General features: G+C 57.6%; 2 protein-coding genes and 1 long non-coding RNA gene across 6 annotated transcripts in view; all 3 read left to right on the forward strand.

Annotated features, from left to right (window-relative positions):
• The window catches only part of LOC100230049 (cell adhesion molecule 3), a 38441-nt gene extending 19110 nt beyond the window's left edge, over positions 1–19331 (forward strand). Inside the window, exons 7-9 of one of the 3 annotated variants that reach the window (XM_041721043.2) lie at positions 150–319; positions 4430–4555; positions 6065–7351. In XM_041721043.2, coding sequence (XP_041576977.1) covers positions 150–319; positions 4430–4555; positions 6065–6183 — 415 coding nt within the window. In that variant the 3' untranslated portion in view covers positions 6184–7351. Of the gene's footprint in view, positions 1–149; positions 320–4429; positions 4556–6064; positions 7352–17308; positions 17970–18143 lie in introns of those variants that run through there. The other 2 variants (XM_041721044.2, XM_072918487.1) reach the window with 2 other exon arrangements.
• On the forward strand, positions 9169–10412 carry LOC140680577 (uncharacterized). Of its 2 annotated transcripts, none has more exons than XR_012051922.1 (3): positions 9169–9273; positions 9454–9555; positions 9618–10412. It is a non-coding gene; the product is annotated as an uncharacterized lncRNA (long non-coding RNA). The 2 variants fall into 2 exon arrangements; XR_012051921.1 differs by having other exon boundaries at positions 9671–10412.
• Positions 12120–15616, forward strand: ACKR1 (atypical chemokine receptor 1 (Duffy blood group)). Its single transcript, XM_030291348.4, has 2 exons — positions 12120–12426; positions 14641–15616. Exons 1-2 carry the CDS (start codon positions 12406–12408, stop codon positions 15571–15573), a joined length of 954 nt encoding a protein of 317 aa, XP_030147208.4. The 5' UTR covers positions 12120–12405; the 3' UTR covers positions 15574–15616.
• Positions 19332–19640: the final 309 nt, after the last annotated feature.

The following is a 19640-nucleotide window of genomic DNA, read 5'->3' on the forward strand; positions in this document are numbered from 1 at the left end:
AACCCCAAACCCCAAGGAATCAGAAACCCCAAAGCCCACCCCCCAAACCCCAGAGGAGCCCCCCAAACCCCAAAGCCCACCCCCCAAACCCCAAACCCACCCCCCAAACCCCAGCACCCCCAGCCCCGCTGACCCCCGGCCCCGCTCAGCCCGCAGGAGTTCCTGTGGGAGAAGGAGGGCAGCGAGGCGCCGCTGCAGCTCAGCTCCGACAGCGTCCTCATCTTCCCCTTCCTCAACAAGAGTGACAGTGGCACCTACGTCTGCACGGCCACCAGCTCCATGGGCAGCGTGGTGGCCAAGTACAACCTGGATGTCAGCGGTGAGTGTGGCCCCAGGGCACCCCAAAAGTGTCACTGTGTCACCCCTGTCAGCTGTGGGTGAGGTTATGGCATCTGTTGTGTTCAAAAAGTGTCATTGTGTCACCTGTGGGTGAGGTTACGACATCCTTTGTGCCCAAAAAGTGTCACCCTCACTCTGTGGGTGAGGGCACTGCATCCTTTCTGCCCAAAAAGTGTCACCCTGTCACCCCTGTCAGCTGTGGGTGAGGTTATGGCATCCTTAGTGCCCCAAAAGTGTCATTGTGTCACCTCTGGGTGAGGTTATGGCATCCGTTGTGCCCCAAAAGTGTCACACTCACTCTGTGGATGAAGTTTCGGCATCCTTTGTGCCCAAAAAGTGTCATTTTGTCACCTCTGGGTGAGGTTACAGCATCCTTTCTGCCCCAAAAGTGTCACTGTGTCATCTGTGGGTGAGGGCACTGCATCCTTTGTGCCCAAAAAGTGTCACCCTGTCACCTGTGGGTGAGGTTACGGCATCCTTAGTGCCCCAAAAGTGTCACCCTCACTCTGTGGATGAAGTTATGGCATCATTTGTGTTCAAAAAGTGTCATTGTGTCACCTGTGGGTGATGTTATGGCATCCTTAGTGCCCAAAAAGTGTCATTATGTCACCTCTGGGTAAGGTTATGGCATCATTTGTGCCCAAAAAGTGTCACTGTGTCACCTCTGGGTGAGGTTACGGCATCCTTTGTGCCCCAAAAGTGTCACTGTGTCACCTGTGGGTGGGGGCACTGCATCCTTTGTGCCCCAAAAGTGTCACCCTGTCACCTCTGGGTGAGGTTACGGCATCTGTTGTGTTCAAAAAGTGTCACTGTGTCACCTCTGGGTGAGGGCACTGCATCCTTTGTGCCACAAAATTGTCACTGTGTCACCTGTGGGTGAGGTTATGGCATTCTTAGTGCCCAAAAAGTGTCACCCCTGTCACCTCTGTCACTTGTGGGTGAGGTTACTGCATCCTTTGTGTTCAAAAAGTGTCACCCTCACTCTGTGGATGAGGTCACTACAACCTTAGTGCCCCAAAAGTGTCACTGTGTCACTTCTGGGTGAGGTTATGGTATTCTTTGTGCCCCAAAAGTGTCACTGTGTCACCTGTGGGTGATGTTATGACATCCTTTGTGCCCAAAAAGTGTCATTGTGTCATCTGTGGGTGAGGTTATGGCATCCTTTCTGCCCAAAAAGTGTCACCCCTGTCACCTCTGTCACCTGTGGATGAGGTTATGGCATTCTTAGTGCCCCAAAAGTGTCACACTCACTCTGTGGATGAGGTCACTGCATCCTGTGTGCCCAAAAGTGTCACTGTGTCACCTCTGGGTGAGGTTATGGCATCCTTTGTGTCCCAAAAGTGTCACCCTGTCACCTGTGGATGAGGTCACTGCATCCTTTCTGCCCCAGAAGTGTCACCCTGTCACCTGTGGGTGAGGTTATGGCATCCTTTGTGATCAAAAAGTGTCACTCTGTCACCTCTGGGTGAGGGCACTGCATCCTTTGTGCCCCAAAAGTGTCACTGTGTCACCTGTGGGTGAGGGCACTGCATCCTTAGTGCCCCAAAAGTGTCACCCTGTCACCTCTGAGTGAGGTTACAGCATCCTTTGGGCCCAAAAAGTGTCACCCTGCCACCCCTGTCATCTGTGGATGAGGTTGTGGCATCCTTAGTGCCCAAAAAGTGTCACTGTCTCACCCCTGTCACCTGTCCTGGGGTGGGAAGGGGCACATGGTGCTGTCCCCTGACTGTGCTCTGCTTGTCCCCATGTCCCCATGCTGTGTCACACGTGGTTCAGGGCTCTCTGTGTGTCCCCATGTCCCCGTGCCATGTGTCACATGTGGTTCAGGACCATTTTTGTGTCCCCATGTCCCCATGCAGTGTCACACGTGGTTCAGGGCCACATTTGTGTCCCCATGTCCCCGTGCCATGTGTCACATTTGGTTCAGGGCCACATTTCTGTCTCCATGCAGTGTCACACGTGGTTCAGGGCCATTTTTGTGTCCCCATGTCCCCATGCAATGTCCAAATTCCTGCTCTCCTCCCCCCTGTCTCTCTCCCACCTTGAACTTCCCCTGTTCCATCTCTTCCCTTTCCTGCCTCCTTCCCCTGCGGTGCCACCTCAGTGGCACTTTGTCCCCTGTGTCCCCTCCCTCAGCCCCCAAATGCCCAACGCTTTGCAGTCGCTCCCGTGTCACCCTCGTGTGTCCCCCGTGTCCCCTGTGTGAGCACCCACGGCTCTCTGCACCCACCCAGGAGCTCCCCCCGGGTGCCACCCACTGTCCCTCGCCCACCTGGTGCCACCACCCCGTGGTGGCAGACGAGCTCCCTATCCAGGCTTGGTGGCATTGCCACTTTTGTCCCTAAAGCCACTCGTGTCCCACCCCTGGCAGCCACCTCCGTGCCCAGCTGAGCCCTCCAGCCTTGCCCACCTTGGTGCCACCCCTGTGGTCTCCAAGGATGACACCACGAGTGTCCCTCAGGGGGTAACGAGGAGGAGAAGATGGCCACAGTGTCCCACGAGGGTCCCTCAAGGGGTAACCAGGAGGAGAAGATGGCCACAGTGTCCCAAAAGTTGGTGGCAGAAGCAGAGGGACCTTTGGGGTCCCTAAAGCCACCTCCGTGCCCAGCTGAGCCCTCCAGTTTGCCCACCTTGGTGCCACCTCTGTGGTCCCCAAGGATGACACCACCAGGGTCCCTCAGGGGGCAACCAGGAGAAGATGGCCACAGTGTCCCAAAGGTTGGTGGCATTAGCAGGGGGACCCCTAAAGCCACTCCTGTCTCCAGCCCTGGGAGCCACCACCTTGCCCACCTTGGTGCCACCCCTGTGGTCCCCAAGGATGACACCACGAGGGTCCCTCAGGGGGTAACCAGGAGGAGAAGATGGCCACAGTGTCCCACCAGGGTCCCTCAGGGGGTAACCAGGAGGAGAAGATGGCCACAGTGTCCCATTAGTGTCCCTCAAGGGGTAACCAGGAGAAGATGGCCACAGTGTCCCACGAGTGTCCCTCAAGGGGTAACCAGGAGAAGAAGATGGCCACAGTGTCCCATGAATGTCCCTCAAGGGGTAACCAGGAGGAGAAGATGGCCACAGTGTCCCACGAGTGTCCCTCAAGGGGTAACCAGGAGGAGAAGATGGCCACAGTGTCCCACGAGTGTCCCTCAAGGGGTAACCAGGAGGAGAAGATGGCCACAGTGTCCCACGAGTGTCCCTCAAGGGGTAACCAGGACATGGCCACAGTGTCCCAAAGGTTGGTGGCAGAAGCAGAACGACCCGTGAGCTCACGGCTGGACCCGCTGAAGGTCCCCTGGAGGTCTCTGTCACCTCCCTGACCCCTTCGTGGCATTGATTCCTGTCCTGTGTTTTTGTTGTCCTCCCCAGATGTTCCCCAGCTCCCCACCCCACACGTTCACTCCACCCGGGGCCCTTCCCAGCCCATCTCTCATGCTTCCATGGCCTCCGCTCCATCCTTCACTCCAGCTCCCATCCAAGGTACCGTAACCTCCTTTTCTGTCTCTTTGCGGACCCCAGCCCGGCTGGAGAAGCTCCTCAGGATGTCCCCACCCTGTCCCAGGGGACAGCCCTGCCCAGGTGGCTCCAGTCCCCTCGGGGGGTGTGTGTGCCTGTGGATTTTGGTGTTTTTCCCACCAGGAACTCTCTGAGCAGCAGCTCCCCGAGCTGTCCCTTGTCCTGTGTGTCCGTGTGCCGCGTTGTCCCTCTGTCCTGCTGCCTCCCCTGTGTCTCCCCAGCCTTGTCCTTCCCAGATGTGGCACTGTCCCCACCCCGAGCTGATGGGAAGAGGATTTGTCACCCGGCCCAGGGCTGGCACACCATTCCAGCAGGAACAGAATGTCTTCTCACCACCTTTGGGGTCCTGCTGTTGTCACCTCTCGGGGTGCCAGCCTTCATGTCCCCTCCATCCTCCCTTTTTTTTTTGGGGCCAAAATCCCAAAAAAAAGGGGCGGAGGATGGGATTTCCCCCTTTGCTTCCCCCCATTTTCACTGCCAGGACCCACAGCAGGACCCACGGAGGAGCTGCTGGCACAGGATGGAGCTCCTGCAGGGTCTCAGCTCCTTTTTTTGTCTCTTTTCTGTCCCCCTGCCTGGGCAGATGCCAGCCCGGTGCCCTCGACCTCCAGCACGTACCACGCCATGATCGGCGGTGTGGTGGCCGTCATCGTCTTCCTCCTGCTCAGCCTCCTCATCGTGCTGGGACATTACCTGATCAGGCACAAAGGTACGGCCCTCAGGGGTGCAGGGGGGCTCCAGGGGGGCTCGGGGGGCTCAGGGCAGCTCAGGAATGTCCCAGGGAATGCAGGGGGAGGCAGTTCCCACCCCCGTTCTCCATCTCTGTGTCCCGGGATTGTCGCCGTCCCCGTGTCCCACTCGCCTCCCATTGATCCCACCCTATTCCATCAATCCCACCCTATCCCGTTGATCCCACCCTATCCCATCGATCCCATTCCATCCCATCCCATCGATGCTATCCCACTGATCCCCTCCCATCGATCCCATCCCATCGATCCCATCCCATTCATCTCATTGGTCCTATCCCACTGATCCCATCCCATCGATCCCATCCCACTGATCCCATCCCATCTATCCCATCCCATCAATCCCAATCCCATCCCATCAATCCCATTCCATCCATCCCATCCCATTGATCCCAATCCCATCCCACTGATCCCCTCCCATCGATCCCCTCCCATTGATCCCATCCCATCGATCCCAATCCTATCCCATTGATCCCATCCCATCAATCCCATCCCATCTATCCATCCCATCCCATTCATCCCATTGATCCTATCCCACTGATCCCATCCCATTGATCCCAATCCCATCCATCCCATCCCATCTCATCCCTTCAGTCCCATCCCTCTGATCCCATCCCACTGATCCCATCCCACTGATCCCATCCCATCCATCCCGTCCCACTGATCCCATCCCATTGATCCCAATCCCGTCCCACCGATCCCATCCCATTGATCCCAATCCCGTCCCACTGATCCCATCCCACTGATCCCATCCCACTGATCCCATCCCACTGATCCCATCCCATCCATCCCAATCCCGTCCCACCGATCCCATCCCATTGATCCCAATCCCTTCCCACTGATCCCATCCCATCAATCCCATCCCATCCCGTTGATCCCAATCCCATCCCATCTCATCCCATCAATCCCATCCCATTGATCCCATTGATCCCATCCCATTGATCCCATCCCATTGATCCCATCCCACTGATCCCATCCCATTGATCCCATCCCATCCATCCCGTCCCACTGATCCCATCCCATTGATCCCAATCCCGTCCCACTGATCCCATCCCATTGATCCCATCGATCCCATCCATCCCATCCCATCAATCCCATCCCATCAATCCTATCCCATCCATCCCATCCCATTGATCCCAATCCCATCCCACTGATCCCATCCCATTCATCCCATTGATCCTATCCCACTGATCCCATCCTATTGATCCCAATCCCATCCCAATGATCCCATCCCATTGATCCCATCCCATCAATCCCGTCTCATCCCATCGATCCCATCCCACTGATCCCAATCCCATCCCATTGATCCCATCCCATCAATCCCATCCCACCAACCCATCCCACTGACTTCTCCACCTCACCCAATCCCCCCGGAACCCTCCAGACACCCCATTTACGAGGGAGTCGGCGCTGTCAGAGCCCCCCATGACCCCAAACCCCCAAACCCCAAAAACCCCCCTCCCTTTCCCCAGGCACGTACCTGACCCACGAGGCCAAAGGCTCTGACGACGCTCCGGACGCCGACACCGCCATCATCAACGCCGAGGGCGGCCAGGCCGGCGGCGACGACAAGAAGGAATATTTCATCTAAAGGCGTCGCAGAAAGAGAGAGAGAGAGAGAAATGGAGCCAAGAGAACCCCGATGGCAACGGCAACCAGACCACAAACCCCACACCAAACCCAACAGATTTTCTCCGGCGCCCGGCACGGGCGGACGGACGGACGGACGGACAGAGGGATGGATGGACAGAGAGCAGGGAGAGCCACCGGCCTCGAGGCGTCGCTGACGCTTCTGGAACTTTGTACAAATCCTTCACTCCAACGGCCCCGTTTGCTTGCTTGCACCTCCATCCCCACGCCCCGACCCCAACAGACCAACCCGTGAGTGAGCGAATTCCTCCTCCTCCTCCTCCTCATTCCTTTTTTGGAACTTTTTATTTATTTTTAATTTTGTTTTTTGGCTTTGGTTTCGTGGCTGCTCTTTGCTTCGGGCCCTTGGTTGGGGTGTTGGGCTGGGGTCGATGTAGCTCTTTCCCTTTGTTTCTCTCCGTTTTGGTTTTTTTGATATCCAAGGATAAAATCAGCTCTGGGTGAGTTTGGGGAACCCCCCCTGGGGGGGTTTGTGGCTCCCAGCTGGGAGCAGAGCGAGACCCTGGCCCGGTTTTATCCTTGGTGGTTCTTGTGGAGCAGTGTCCGTGCGGGAGCAGAGCTGTCCTCGTGCAGTCAGTGTGTGAAAGGGGGTGAAAATCCAGGGTGGGACCCCCAGACAAACCAGGAGCCCCCCACAGCTCCCTGGTCCCACCCCAGCGGGAGGGGGGAGGGCTGAGATTTATGTTGAGGGGGGGGCAAATCTAAAGGAAAAGCCCCCTGATTATTTTTATTTATTATTTTTTTTAATTTTTCTTAAATTCTCCGATGATTGGAAATGCCAATTTTTAACCATCTATTGAGATGTTCAGTGCAGGAGGCAGCGCCCTCGGGGCTGGGGCTGCTTCCCTGGGACCCCCAAAACCGGGCTGGGGGCTCTGCCAGGGTCTCTGTGCCCCCCTCCCCTCCCCAGCCCCTTCCCAGGGCAGGGATGAGCTTGGAAAGGGCTGATTTTCTTCTTGGCTCTGAGAACCCCCAACCAAAACTCCTGGATTTGGGGTCTGGGGAGTTTGGGGTCACCACAAAGGCTTGGAAGGTGTTCCAAGGGGGGGTTCACCCTTTTTCCTTGTCCTTCCTCCTGCCTCTTTCACCTTCACATCCCAAAAATCAAACCCCTCTCCCCACCTCTCCAAACCAGGCACCCCCTGGCATCCCTCAGGGCACCCCCAGCCTTGGCATGAGGGCTCCTGGCACCCCAAATCCCTCTCTGGGCACGAGGGGGGCTGCAGGAGACACTCCTTGGGCTTGGAACCCCGAGGATTTGGGGTTGTGGGGAGGTCACCCCATAGATTTGACCAGGTGAGGTCACCCCATGGATTTGGGGCTGTCTGGAGGAGCTTTTTAGGAGGGGTAACCTCACCTGGGAGGTCACCCCGTGGTTTTGGGGTCATCTGGAGGAGGGGGTAACCCCATCTGGGAGGTCACCCCATGGATTTGGGGCTGTCTGGAGGAGCTTTTTAGGAGGGGTAACCTCAGCTTGGAGGTCACCCCGTGGTTTTGGGGTAATTTGGAGGGTGAGGGGACCCTTGGAGAGGGATAAACTCAGCTGGGAGGTCACCCCAAGGATTTGGGGTTGTCTGGAGGGGTCACCCCAAGGATTTGGGGTTGTCTGGAGGGGTCACCCCAAGGATTTGGGGTCATCTGGAGGATGAGGGGACCCTTAGAGAGGGGGTGACCCCACCTGGGAGGTCGCTCCAAGGATTTGGGGTTGTTGGAACATGGGGTAACCCCAGCTGGGAGGTCACCCCAAGGATTTGGGGTTGTCTGGAGGGGTCACCTCAAGGATTTGGGGTTGTCTGGAGGGGTCACCCCAAGGATTTGGGGTTTCTGGAGGGGTCACCTCAAGGATTTGGGGCTGTCTGGAGGGGTCACCCCAGGGATTTGGGGTTTCTGGAGGGGTCACCCCAAGGATTTGGGGTCATGTGGAGGATGAGAGGACCCTCCAGGAAGGAGATGGGGTGGGAAACCTCCCCTGGGAGGTGCAGGAAGAATTTTCTCACCTCTTCCACAGGGCTGGAAGTGTCACCCCCACCCCAAACCCTGTCACCTGTGTCACCTGTGTCACCTGTGGGGCAGGAGAGGGGCTCAGGTGGGGCAGAGGGGGCCCAGCTCAGCACTGGGAAGGAGCAGGAAAATGAAATTTTTGAGGTTACCTTTGCTGGGTACGGCCGTTTTTGGGGTGTTTTTCCTCTTTTCCAACCTTTTGGAGTTTGGGCAGCTCCGAGCTCGGGCTGGGGGATGAATCCTGGGGTTGCCAACACCCAAAAATCACCAGGACTGAATAATTCCTGCAAATAAAAACACCCAGATGTTTTCTCCAGCAAAATTCCATCTCCTGGAGAGGTGGGATGGCAGCGGGGTGGGAGATTTTCCCTCTTGGAATTCAGTCCTGCTGCTCCAAGGGCTGGTGCCAGGGAGAACAGGATGGATTGGTGGTTTTGGGGTGATTTTGGGGTGATTTTGAGGTGGTTTGGGCGTTTTTGAGGTGGTTTTGGTGGTTTTCAGGTCATCTTGAGGTGATTTTTGGGTAATTTTGAGGTGGTTTTGGTGGTTGTCAGGTGGTTCTCAGGTGGTTTTGGTGATTTGGAGGTGATTTTCAGGTGGTTTTGGTGGTTTTCAGGTGGTTTTCAGATGGCTTTGGTGGTTTTGAGGTGATTTTAGTGGTTTTGAGGTGATTTTGAAGTGGTTTTGAGGTGGTTTTGGTGGTTTGGAGGTGATTTTTAGGTGGATTTGAAATGGTTTTGAGGTGATTTTGAGGTGGTTTGGGTGCTTTTGAGGTGATTTTGGTGGTTTTCAGGTGGTTTTGGTAGTTTTGAGGTGGTTTTGGTGGGTTTGAGGTCATTTTGTGGTGGGTTTGAGGTGATTTTGAGGTTGTTTTGGTGATTTTGAGGTGATTTTGGTGGTTTTCAGGTGGTTTTGGTAATTTTGAGGTGGTTTTGAGGTGGTTTTGAGGTGGTTTTGAGGTGGTTTTGGTGATTTTGAGGTGATTTTGGTAGTTTTGAGGCAGTTTTGAGGTGCTTTTGAGGCAATTTTGGTGGTTTTGAGGTGATTTTTGAGGCAATTTTGGTGGTTTTGAGGTGAGTTTGGTGGTTTTGAGGTGATTTTGAGGTGATTTTGAAGTGGTTTTGGTGGTTTGGAGGTGATTTTGAGGTGGATTTGAAATGGTTTTGAGGTGATTTTGAGGTGGTTTTGGTAGTTTTGAGGCAATTTTGAGGTGGTTTGGGTGGTTTTGAGGTGATTTTGGTGGTTTTCAGGTGATTTTGGTAGTTTTGAGGTGGTTTTGGTGGGTGTGAGGTGATTTTGAGGTGGTTTTGAGGTGATTTTGGTGGTTTTCAGGTGGTTTTGGTAATTTTGAGGTGGTTTTGAGGAGATTTTGAGGTGATTTTGGTAGTTTTGAGGAGGTTTTGAGGTGATTTTGAGGCGGTTTTGAGGTGCCACGTGCTGTGGGGTGTAGCAGGGCAGCCCGAGGAGCAGGCAGGGGGACACATGGAGGTGTCACCTGGAGCTGACAGAGAGGAGCTGAAAAGGGTCAGAAATTCCATCTGAGGCCACTTCTGGATCCAAAAGTTTCGTTGGAGGTGGGAACAGCAGAGATTTGTGTCACACCTGGGGGGTGACAACGACACCGGGGGTGTCACCCCAGCGTGGCCGTGGGGTGACAGGGACCCTCCCAAACAGGTGGAAGCTGTGCCAGGGGGACGAGCGAGCCCCCGGCCCTTTTTTGGGGGTCACTTTTGGGGTGACAGATGAGCAAGGGCTGGGGGTGACAGGGTGGGGTGGGCGTCACCGTGTCTGGGGGAGAGCCAAGGCCACCACCCCGTCCTCAGGGTGGGGGTTCTGTTGGTGGCCCCACATCCACGGGGTTGTCACCAAAACAAAATTTGGGACCCCCCTGGGAGGTTTCCCGGCCGGCACTGAACTCTCAATAGACACGAAAGCCATATTTTGGTATTTTGGGGAGCTCTGGAGAGGCCGGGGCGGGGGGCAGAGGCTGTGTTGTTGTGCTGTGGTTTTTTGGGTATTTTTTTTTGTTTTATTTTGTTTTTTATTTTTTTTTATTTTTGTCTGTACATAAAAGGAGCCAACGACCGTCGATGTGACTTTATAACCTTTCTAATATCCTGTGCTAATCTCGGAAAATAATCCTATAAATATATCTGGATTACACACACACACCGTTACCTGCCTGGCTCTCTGCGTTTGGGGGGTCGGGGGGTGTGGGGCAGGGGCACAGAGCTCAGCCCCCCTCAAACCTCCCCTGAGCCCCCAAATCTCCCACCGAGCCCCCAGACCCACCAAAGTCCCCCTGATCCTGACCCTCAGCACCTCCCCACGAAGAGCAGTAACCCCAATTCCCAAAGCCTGGGGATCCCCGGGACTTTCACCCCCAAATCTGCCCAAATCTGACTTAATCCCTCCCCAATTCCCAGATTCCTCCTCAGCCCTTTCCTCCCCAAATCTGCCCCTCAGTCCCTCCCAAATTCCCATTTCCCAGATTCCTCCTCAGCCTTTTCCTCCCCAAATCTGCCCCTCAATCCCTCCCAATTTTCCAATTCTCAAATTCCTCCTCAGCCCCTCCCAAATTTCCATTTCCCAGATTCCTCCTCAGCCCTTTCCTCCCCAAATCTGCCCCTCAATCCCTCCCAAATTTCCATTTCCCAGATTCCTTCTCAGCCCTTTCCCCCCTAAATTCCCAATTCTGAGATTCCTCCTCAGCTCCTCCCAAATTTCCATTTCCCAGATTCCTCCTCAGCTCATCCCAAATTCCCAATTCCCAGATTCTTCCTCAATCCCTCCCAAATTCCCAATTCCCAGATTCCTCCTCAGTCTTTTCCTCCCCAAATCTGCCCCTCAATTCCTCCAAACTCCCAATTCCCAGATTCCTCCTCAGCCCTTTCCCTCCAAAATCTGCCCCTCAATCTCCCCAAATTTCCATTTCCCAGATCCCTCCTCAGCCCTTTCACCCCCAAATCTGCCCCTCAATCCCCCCAAATTCCCAATTCCCAGATTCCTCCTCAGCCCTTCCCAAATTCCCAATTCCCCCCAAGAGCACTAAACCCCCAAATCCCAAACCCTGGCTCCTCCCAAATTCCCAATTCCCAGTTCCTCCTCAGCTCCTCCCAAATTCCCAATTCCCAGACTTCTCAGCCCTTTCCCCCCCAAATTTCCCCCTCAGAGACACCCAAATCCCAACCCCAAAGCCCAGTGACCCCAATTCCCAACCCCTGGGGCTCCCCAGGCCTTTCACCCCCTAAATTTGCTCCACAGCCCCTCCCAAAGTGTCACTTCCCAGCACTTTTCACCCCAAAACATCCCTTTAACCCCTCCCAAATTACCCCAATTCCCAACCCCAGAGCTCTGTGACATTTCTGAAGGCCACCAAGGCCACCAAGCTGGCCCAATGTCACAGGGTGACCCCTGGGAGCCTTTCCTTCTTCCTAAATTGTCACTTCCCAGCACTTTTCACCCCAAAACATCCCTTTAACCCCTCCCAAATTACCCTAATCCCCAACCCCAGAAATCTGTGACGTTTCTGGAGGCCACCAAGGCCACCAAAGTGGCCCCAATGTCACAGAATGGCCCTTCCTTCTTCCCAAAGTGTCACTTCCCAGCACTTTTCACCCCAAAACATCCCTTTAACCCCTCCCAAATTACCCTAATCCCCAACCCTGGAGCTCTGTGACATTTCTGAAGGCCACCAAGGCCACCAAACTGGGCCAGTGTCACAGCTTCCTTCCTTCCTCCCGAGGAAAAACCGGGAATTTCCAACCTCCAGTGGGGTGCCACGAGTGCCAACCCCCATCCTGCACCCCAAACCCCTCCCTAGATCTGGCACAAACCCCGGGAGCGGCTGGAAAGGCAATTCCTAATTAATTTCATTTGTCCTGCCAAGAAAACTGATGGTTTCCTGCTGGAGAAATTGTGTTTTTTCCCGGCAGAGCCGTTCCCTGTTTTCCGCCGGGTGCCAGGGTGAGGAGGGCAGGGCGGCTCTGGGGCACCTCTTATCTCCTGCCCACACTCCTCAGCTCATTTTTGGGGGAGCCCAGGCAGGGAGAGAGGAGAAAAGTCACCCCTGAGCACCTCCTGGCCCTGAGTGGCCACTGAATTATTTAGTGGCCACCCCAAAGACCCCCCAAAATCGGAGGAGGCTGGTGAGGAATTCAGCATGGGCAACTGTATCCCCGTGGTGAGTGAGCACCCCAAAATTCCTGTCCCATCCCCAGGGAGGGAGGGGAGGGCTGGGGGTCCTCGGGAGGGAATCTCCAGTGGGGTTTTGGGGAGTTGGGTGGGGTTTTGGGGATCCCTGGTGCTGATTCCATGGGAATCCCAAGGGTTTAGGGGAATTTTGGGGATCCCTGGTGCTGATTCCAAAGGAATCCCCAGTGCTCAGTGGGATTTTGGGGATCCCTGGTGCTGATTCCACAGGAATCCCCAGTGGGATTTAGGGGAGTTGGGTGGGGTTTTGGGGATCCCTGGTGCTGATTCCATGGGAATCCCCAGGGCTCAGTGGGGTTTAGGGGAATTTTGGGGATCCCTGGTGCTGATTCCACAGGAATTCCCAGTGCTCAGTGGGGTTTTGGGGATCCCTGGTGCCGATTCCATGGGAAACCCCAGTGGGATTTTGGGGAGTTGGGTGGGGTTTTGGGGATCCCTGGTGCCAATTCCACAGGAATCCCCAGGGCTCAGTGGGGTTTAGGAGAATTTTGGGGATCCCTGGTGCTGATTCCATGGGAATCCCCAGTGGGATTTTGGGGAGTTGGGTGGGGTTTTGGGGGTCCCTGGTGCTGATTCCATGGGAATCCCCAGGGCTCAGTGGGGTTTAGGGGAATTTTGGGGATCCCTGGTGCCGATTCCAAGGGAATCCCAAGGGCTCAGTGGGATTTTGGGGAATTTTGGGGATCCCTGGTGCTGATTCCATGGGAATCCCCAGGGCTCAGTGGGGTTTAGGGGAATTTTGGGGATCCCTGGTGCTGATTCCATGGGAATCCCCAGGGCTCAGTGGGATTTAGGGGAGTTGAGTGGGGATTTAGGGGATCCCTGGTGCCAATTCCGTGGGAATCCCCAGGGCTCAGTGGGGTTTTGGGGAATTTTGGGGGTCCCTGGTGCCGATTCCGTGGGAATTCCCAGTGCTCAGTGAGGTTTAGGGGGATTTTGGGGATCCCTGGTGCTGATTCCATGGGAATCCCAAGGGCTCAGTGGAGTTCAGGGGGATTTTGGGGTTTAGGAGTCCCCAATTTTGAGCAGGAACGTGGGGGTCCCCAGTTCTGAGCAGGATCAGGGGGGTCCCCAATTCTGAGCAGGAACATGGGGGTCCCCAGTAATAAGAAGGATCACAGAGGTCCCTGGTGCTGAGCAGGACCACCAGAATCCCCAGTGGGATTTTGGGGAGTTGGGTGGGGTTTTGGGGATCCCTGGTGCTGATTCCATGGGAATCCCAAGGGCTCAATGGGGTTTAGGGGGATTTTGGGGTTTAGGAGTCCCCAATTCTGAGTAGGAACATGGGGGTCCCCAATTCTGAGCAGGAACATGGGGGTCCCCAATTCTGAGCAGGATCAGGGGAGTCCCCAATTCTGAGCAGGAACATGGGGGTCCCCAATTCTGAGCAGGCTCATGGGGGTCCCCAATTCTGAGCAGGAACATGGGGGTCCCCAATTCTGAGCAGGAACATGGGGGTCCCCAATTCTGAGCAGGAACATGGGGGTCCCCAATTCTGAGCAGGAACATGGGGGTCCCCAATTCTGGGCAGGATCACGGGGGTCCCCAATTCTGAGTAGGATCTTGAGGGTGCCCAATTCTGAGCAGGAACATGGGGGTCCCCAATTCTGAGTAGGATCTTGAGGGTGCCCAATTCTGAGAAATAACATGGGGGTCCCCAATTCTGAGCAGGAACATGGGGGTCCCCAATTCCGAGCAGGCTCATGGGGGTCCCCAATTCTGAGCAGGAACATGGGGGTCCCCAATTCTGAGCAGGATCATGGGGGTCCCCAATTTTGAGCAGGAACATGGGGGTCCCCAATTCTGAGCAGGATCAGGGGGGTCCCCAATTCTGAGCAGGATCAGGGGGGTCCCCAATTCTGAGCAGAATCAGGGGGGTCCCCAATTCTGAGTGGGAACATGGGGGTCCCAAATTCTGAGCAGGAACATGGGGGTCCCCAATTCTGAGCAGGAACATGGGGGTCCCCAATTCCGAGCAGGCTCATGGTTGGGTCCATGCCCCCACACCCCCATCCTCCCCGTGTCCCCCCTGTGACCAAACGTCCCCATCCCGCAGCCCGGCCGTGCCCACCGCGTGTCCCTCCCTGATAACCCACCCTGCCCTGCCCTGCCCTGCCCTGCCCTGCCCTGCTGGCGATGCCAGCGCGCTGTGGCACCTTCCCCATGCCCATCCCTTCACCCGCAGACCCCCGGCATCCTGGAGACCCCGGGCGCGCTGGACCTGGAGGAAATCATGGGCGACATCTCCTCCTACAACGACACTTACATCAACGCCACCTTCTTGGACTACGATGCCACCCCGTGCCACAACAACTTCTGTCCCCTCTTCCAGCGCGTAGCTCCCCCTTTCCTGGCCACCACCACCGCCACGGCCACTCTGACCATTGTCACCTTGCTGGTGGCTCTGTCCAAGCGTCCCCACGCGTGGCAGTGGCCGCGGAGCCGCGCTTTGGTGGCACAGCTGGCACTGGGCACTGCGCTGTTCGCTGCACCGCTGCCAGCGCTGGCCGCGGGCGTGGCGTGGGGTTGGCACCTTGGCACGGCGTTTTGTCGCCTGTGTCACCTCCTGTGGCACTGGAGCGTGTTCTCCCAAGCTCTGCTGGTGGCCAGCGGTTCCCGTGGCACCGTTTGGGCTCGGTGGGACCCCCGGAGCCGCCGTTTGGCCGTGATGCTGTGGGTGGCAGCGCTGATTTTGGCCACCCCATCCGCGCTGGTCAGCGGGGTGGCAGCGGGCACAGCGTGCATCCAGCGCAGTGTGGGCATCCTGGCACCGCTTTATCTGCTGCACCTCTCCCTGTGCCTCTGCCTGCTGCTGCTGATGCCCACGGGGGTGCTGCTGGCCGCGGTGGTCGTGCCCGGTTCCAGGGCGAGCTGGGTGGGTGGAACCGGGCTGGTGTGGCTCTTCTCGGGGCTCTGGGTGCCCTACGGAGCGGGGCTGGCGGGGCAGTTCCTGCTCCAGGCCGGGCTGCTGGAGCCCACCTGCGGCTCCTTCCAGCATTTCGACCTGGCCCTGGGGCTGAGTGAGGCGCTGGGGGTGCTGCACTGCGGGCTCGGGCCGCTGGTCGTGCTGCTCGGCCGGGGATGCCGCCGCGGGGGTGGGGATGGCGGGGGATGCTGAGATCCGGGAGTACCGGGGCTGCCAGGGGATGCTGGGCTCGGGGGGATGCTGAGCTCCGGGAGTACCGGGGGATGCTGAGCTCGGGGGGATGCTGAGCCCCCGGGATTACCGGGGCTGCCGGGGGATGCTGAGCCCCCGGGGGATGCTGAGCTCCGGGAGTGCCGAGCTCCGGGACTGCTGAATTCCGGGATTGCCGGGCTCCCGGGACTGCTGAGCTCCGGGATTGCTGAGCCCCCGGGACTACCGGGGCTGCCGGGGGATGCTGAGCTCGGGGGGATGCTGAACTCCGGGATTGCTGAATTCCGGGATTGCTGAACTCCGGGATTGCTGAATTCCGGGATTGCCGAGTTCTGGGAGATACTGAGCTCTGGGATTGCTGAGCTCCCGGTGATACCGAGTCCCGGGACTGCTGAATTCCGGGATTGCTGAGCTCGGGGGGCTTCTGAGCTCCGGGATTGCTGAGCTCCCGGTGATACCGAGCTCCCGGTGATACCGAGCTCCAGGACTGCCGAGCTCCGGGATTGCTGAGCCCCCGGGACTACCGGGACTACCGGGGGATGCTGAGCTCGGGAGGATGCTGAGCTCCGGGAGTGCCGAGCTCCGGGACTACTGAATTCCGAGACTGCCAAGCACCGGGACTGCTGAGCTCCGGGAGTGCTGAGTTCCCGGGACTACCGGGGGATGCTGAGCGCCGGGATTGCTGAGCTCTCGGTGATACCGAGCTCCGGGACTGCTGAATTCCGGGATTGCCGGGCTCCCGGGGATACTGAGCTCCCGGTGATACCGAGCCCCGGGATCGCCGAGCTCCCGGGGCTGCGCCGCAGAACCAAACGGACCCACAGCACCGGACTTGGACCCCCCGGCTGAGCCCCGGCCCCCGGGCACCAAATTTGGCACCCTGGCACCAGACTTGTACCCCTGGCACCAGATTTGGACCCCTGGCACCAGATTTGGACCCCTGGCACCAGATTTGGCATCCTGGATCCTGGCCCTGCCACACCAGCCTGAGATGCTCCATCACCAATCCCTGTGCCCCCCACCCCATCGCTGCCCCCCAGCCTGGCCTGGACCCCCCAGCACTGCCCCCTGACCCCCTGGCACAAGCCTTGGCACCCTGGGCACTGACCCCACAGTGCCCCCAGAGCCAACACTCCCCCAGGACCCCCCGTTCTGTGCCCTCTGTCCCCTCCCATGGGGTCTCAGCCCCTCTTGGGGGCCACACAGACATCCCTGGGGTGCCCCAGGCTGCCCAGGGGGGTCACCCCAAACTCCTGGGGGATCCCAAAGGCTCAGCCCCAGACCCCCCCACAGCTCCAGGCGGAGATTTTGGAATTTTTGGGATTTTTTCCAGCGGGAATTGCACACAATAAACACAAATGCCCCGAGGCACTCCCAGTTCATGGACTGGATGGGACTGGGAGGTGATGGGGGTGATGGGGACAGGAAAGGGGGGGTTGTGCTCCTCGTGCTTCCAAATTGGCAGGAAAAGTTCCCAAGGAAGCTCTGGGGGGAGCTGGGGGCATTTATACCCACGAGGGACGGGCGCGTGCGGTCACGGGGGTGACACGGGCACAGCACTGGGGACAACGGGGCTGCTCTGCCTCAGCCAAGCCCTGGAGGAGCTGGGGGGGTTCATCTCCCCTAAATTGGGGGGCTGATCAGTGGGGAACAAGCCTCTGTTGTCCCCAAAATTTGGGATGCATCAAATCCCTGTGGGATTTTTACACCCCTGGTATTTGGGACAGGTAAAACCTTCCCCCTTCCCATCTGCCTGTCCCCTTGGGGACACCCCAGGACACTCGGCCACCCCGTGTCCATCTCTGTCCCCTCGGGAGAGCAGAGCCCGGGATGTGTCCCCAAGTTGTGGCTCAGAGCAGGGGGTCAGGGGAACCTCAGATGATCCCAAATCAAACCCTGTCCCCCCCAATGGGGTTTCCCTACAGCAGCCACACCTGGAGAAGGAGTTTCTGGGGTGTCCCCACCCCACCACCCAGGCAGACACACAGCTGGGGTGTCCCTGTCCCCTGGGAGGGGGGGACACACTCAGAGCCAAGCTCTAAAGAGGAGCCCCGTGCAGGCAGGTGACCCCAGATCTTGTGGCTGGGCCGCGTGATGGCATGAAATCACCCACCCTGGGCATGAAATCACCCACCCTGGGCATGAAATCACCCACCCTGGGCATGAAATCACCCACCATGGGCATGAAATCGCCCTCTGGGGCACACCAGGACGGGATTGGGGACATCCCCCCCCCACCCCCAGCAGTCCCCTCCCCTCTTTGGGTACATAAACCCGGTGGCAGCGCCGTGCCTGCCCGGTTCCAGCACCCACCATGGGCCACCTGCAGCTCTGGCTGCTCGTCCTGGCCGGGCTCACGGGGATGGTGGCCCAGGAAGGTACGGGGGACACCGGGGTGGGGGGACAGAAGGCAGCACGGGGCGGGGTGGGTCAAGAGGGGGACGTGGCAGCAGCTCTGGGTCGCTGTCGGTCAGTGGGGCATGCAGGGGACAGTCACAGAGGGTTGTGGGCCACCCCAGGCTCCCAGCCAGGTGTCCCTGTGTTGTCCCCAGACCTGTACCGAAAGGTGTTCGTGTTCCGGAAGGATCCCAGCGACGCCTTCGTGGCGCTGCAGGCGCGGCTGCAGCAACCCCTGCACAACTTCACCGTCTGCCTGCGCTCCTACACCGACCTCACGCGGCCCCACAGCCTCTTCTCCTACGCCACCAAAGCTCAGGACAACGAGATCCTCCTCTTCAAGCCCAAACCTGAGGAGTACCGCTTCTACGTGGGCGGAAAATTCGTCACCTTCCGCGTCCCCGAAGGCCGCAGGGACTGGGAGCACGTCTGCGCCAGTTGGGAATCCGCCACCGGCATCGCCGAATTTTGGCTCAACGGGAAGCCCTGGCCGAGGAAAGGGCTGCAGAAGGGCTACACGGTGGGAGCCACGGCGTCCATCCTGCTGGGGCAGGAGCAGGACAGTTTTGGGGGTGGTTTTGACCTCTATAATTCCTTCTCGGGGGAGCTGACCGATGTCTACCTGTGGGACGCGGGGTTGTCACCGGAGAAGATGCGCGCGGCTTTCCTGTCCTTGCGCCTGCCGCCGGCGCTGCTGGCCTGGAACGGCCTCAGCTACGAGGTGAAGGGAGATGTGGTGGTGAAACCCCGGCTCCGGGAGGCTCTGCAGGCCTGAGGGTTTGTGGTTGGGGTGGCCTCAGTGGTTGCTGTCCCCTCCTCATCCTCATCCTCATCTCGCACGCTCATCTCCGCAGCAGCGCTTCATCTCTACAACCCAACGCGAGGAAGGTTCCCCAGCTGGGGATGTGTGGGGCTCAGATTCAAAGAGAGAACTGAGAGTTTCTAGCCAGGCAGAAAACTGGGAAAGAGCTGGAGAAAATGTAAATAATTCTTTATATCTCTTGTTGTTCACATTGTTTATCTCCGCAGCACGCAGCACTGCTACATCTCTGCAACCCAACGCGAGGAAGGTTCCCCAGCTGGGGATGTGTGGGGTTCAGATTCAAAGAGAGAAACCGAGAGTTTCTAGCCAGGCAGAAGACTGGGAAAGAGCTGGAGAAAATGTAAATAATTCTTTATCTCTCTTGTTTTTCATGTTGTTTATTTCTATCACTGTTTGTCAAGCACTGTACACCAATGCTGTGAGTTGTTTTCACTTCAGGACCAATGGAGTTGGTCCTCACAAAGCTCTGTATAAAAGAGCGGTGTATTTTGAATAAATCGGAATTTTACTCTCAGCAGCCTTCTGGTCAGTCTTCTTTGAATAAACCGGAGTTTTACTCTCAGCAGCCTTCTGGTCTTCTCATTCCCGTCCTGCCTCGACACCAATGTCCTGGTGGGGCACAGCCCCATATCCTGGAGGATTCAGACCCAGAGCTCTGGGGGTGCAGTTGTGGAGCTCCTGCCCGGCTCCCCCTCAACTCCGACCCGGCTCCACCTCAGCTCCGGCCCGGCTCCGCCTCGGCTCCGCCTCAGCTCCGCCGCAGCTCCGGCCCGGCTCGGTCCGGCTCCGCCTCAGCTCCGGTCCCGCTCCGCCTCAGCTCCGGTCCCGC

This window comes from Taeniopygia guttata, chromosome 25 (assembly GCF_048771995.1).
Source record: "Taeniopygia guttata chromosome 25, bTaeGut7.mat, whole genome shotgun sequence".
Classification (NCBI taxonomy): domain Eukaryota; kingdom Metazoa; phylum Chordata; class Aves; order Passeriformes; family Estrildidae; genus Taeniopygia; species Taeniopygia guttata.

Coding starts and splice junctions, on each gene's coding strand:
- ACKR1 (XM_030291348.4), top strand. CDS start 12,406: ATGGGCAACTGTATCCCCGTG. Junction 12,427..14,640: donor TGGGCAACTGTATCCCCGTG/GTGAGTGAGCAC, acceptor CTTCACCCGCAG/ACCCCCGGCATCCTGGAGAC.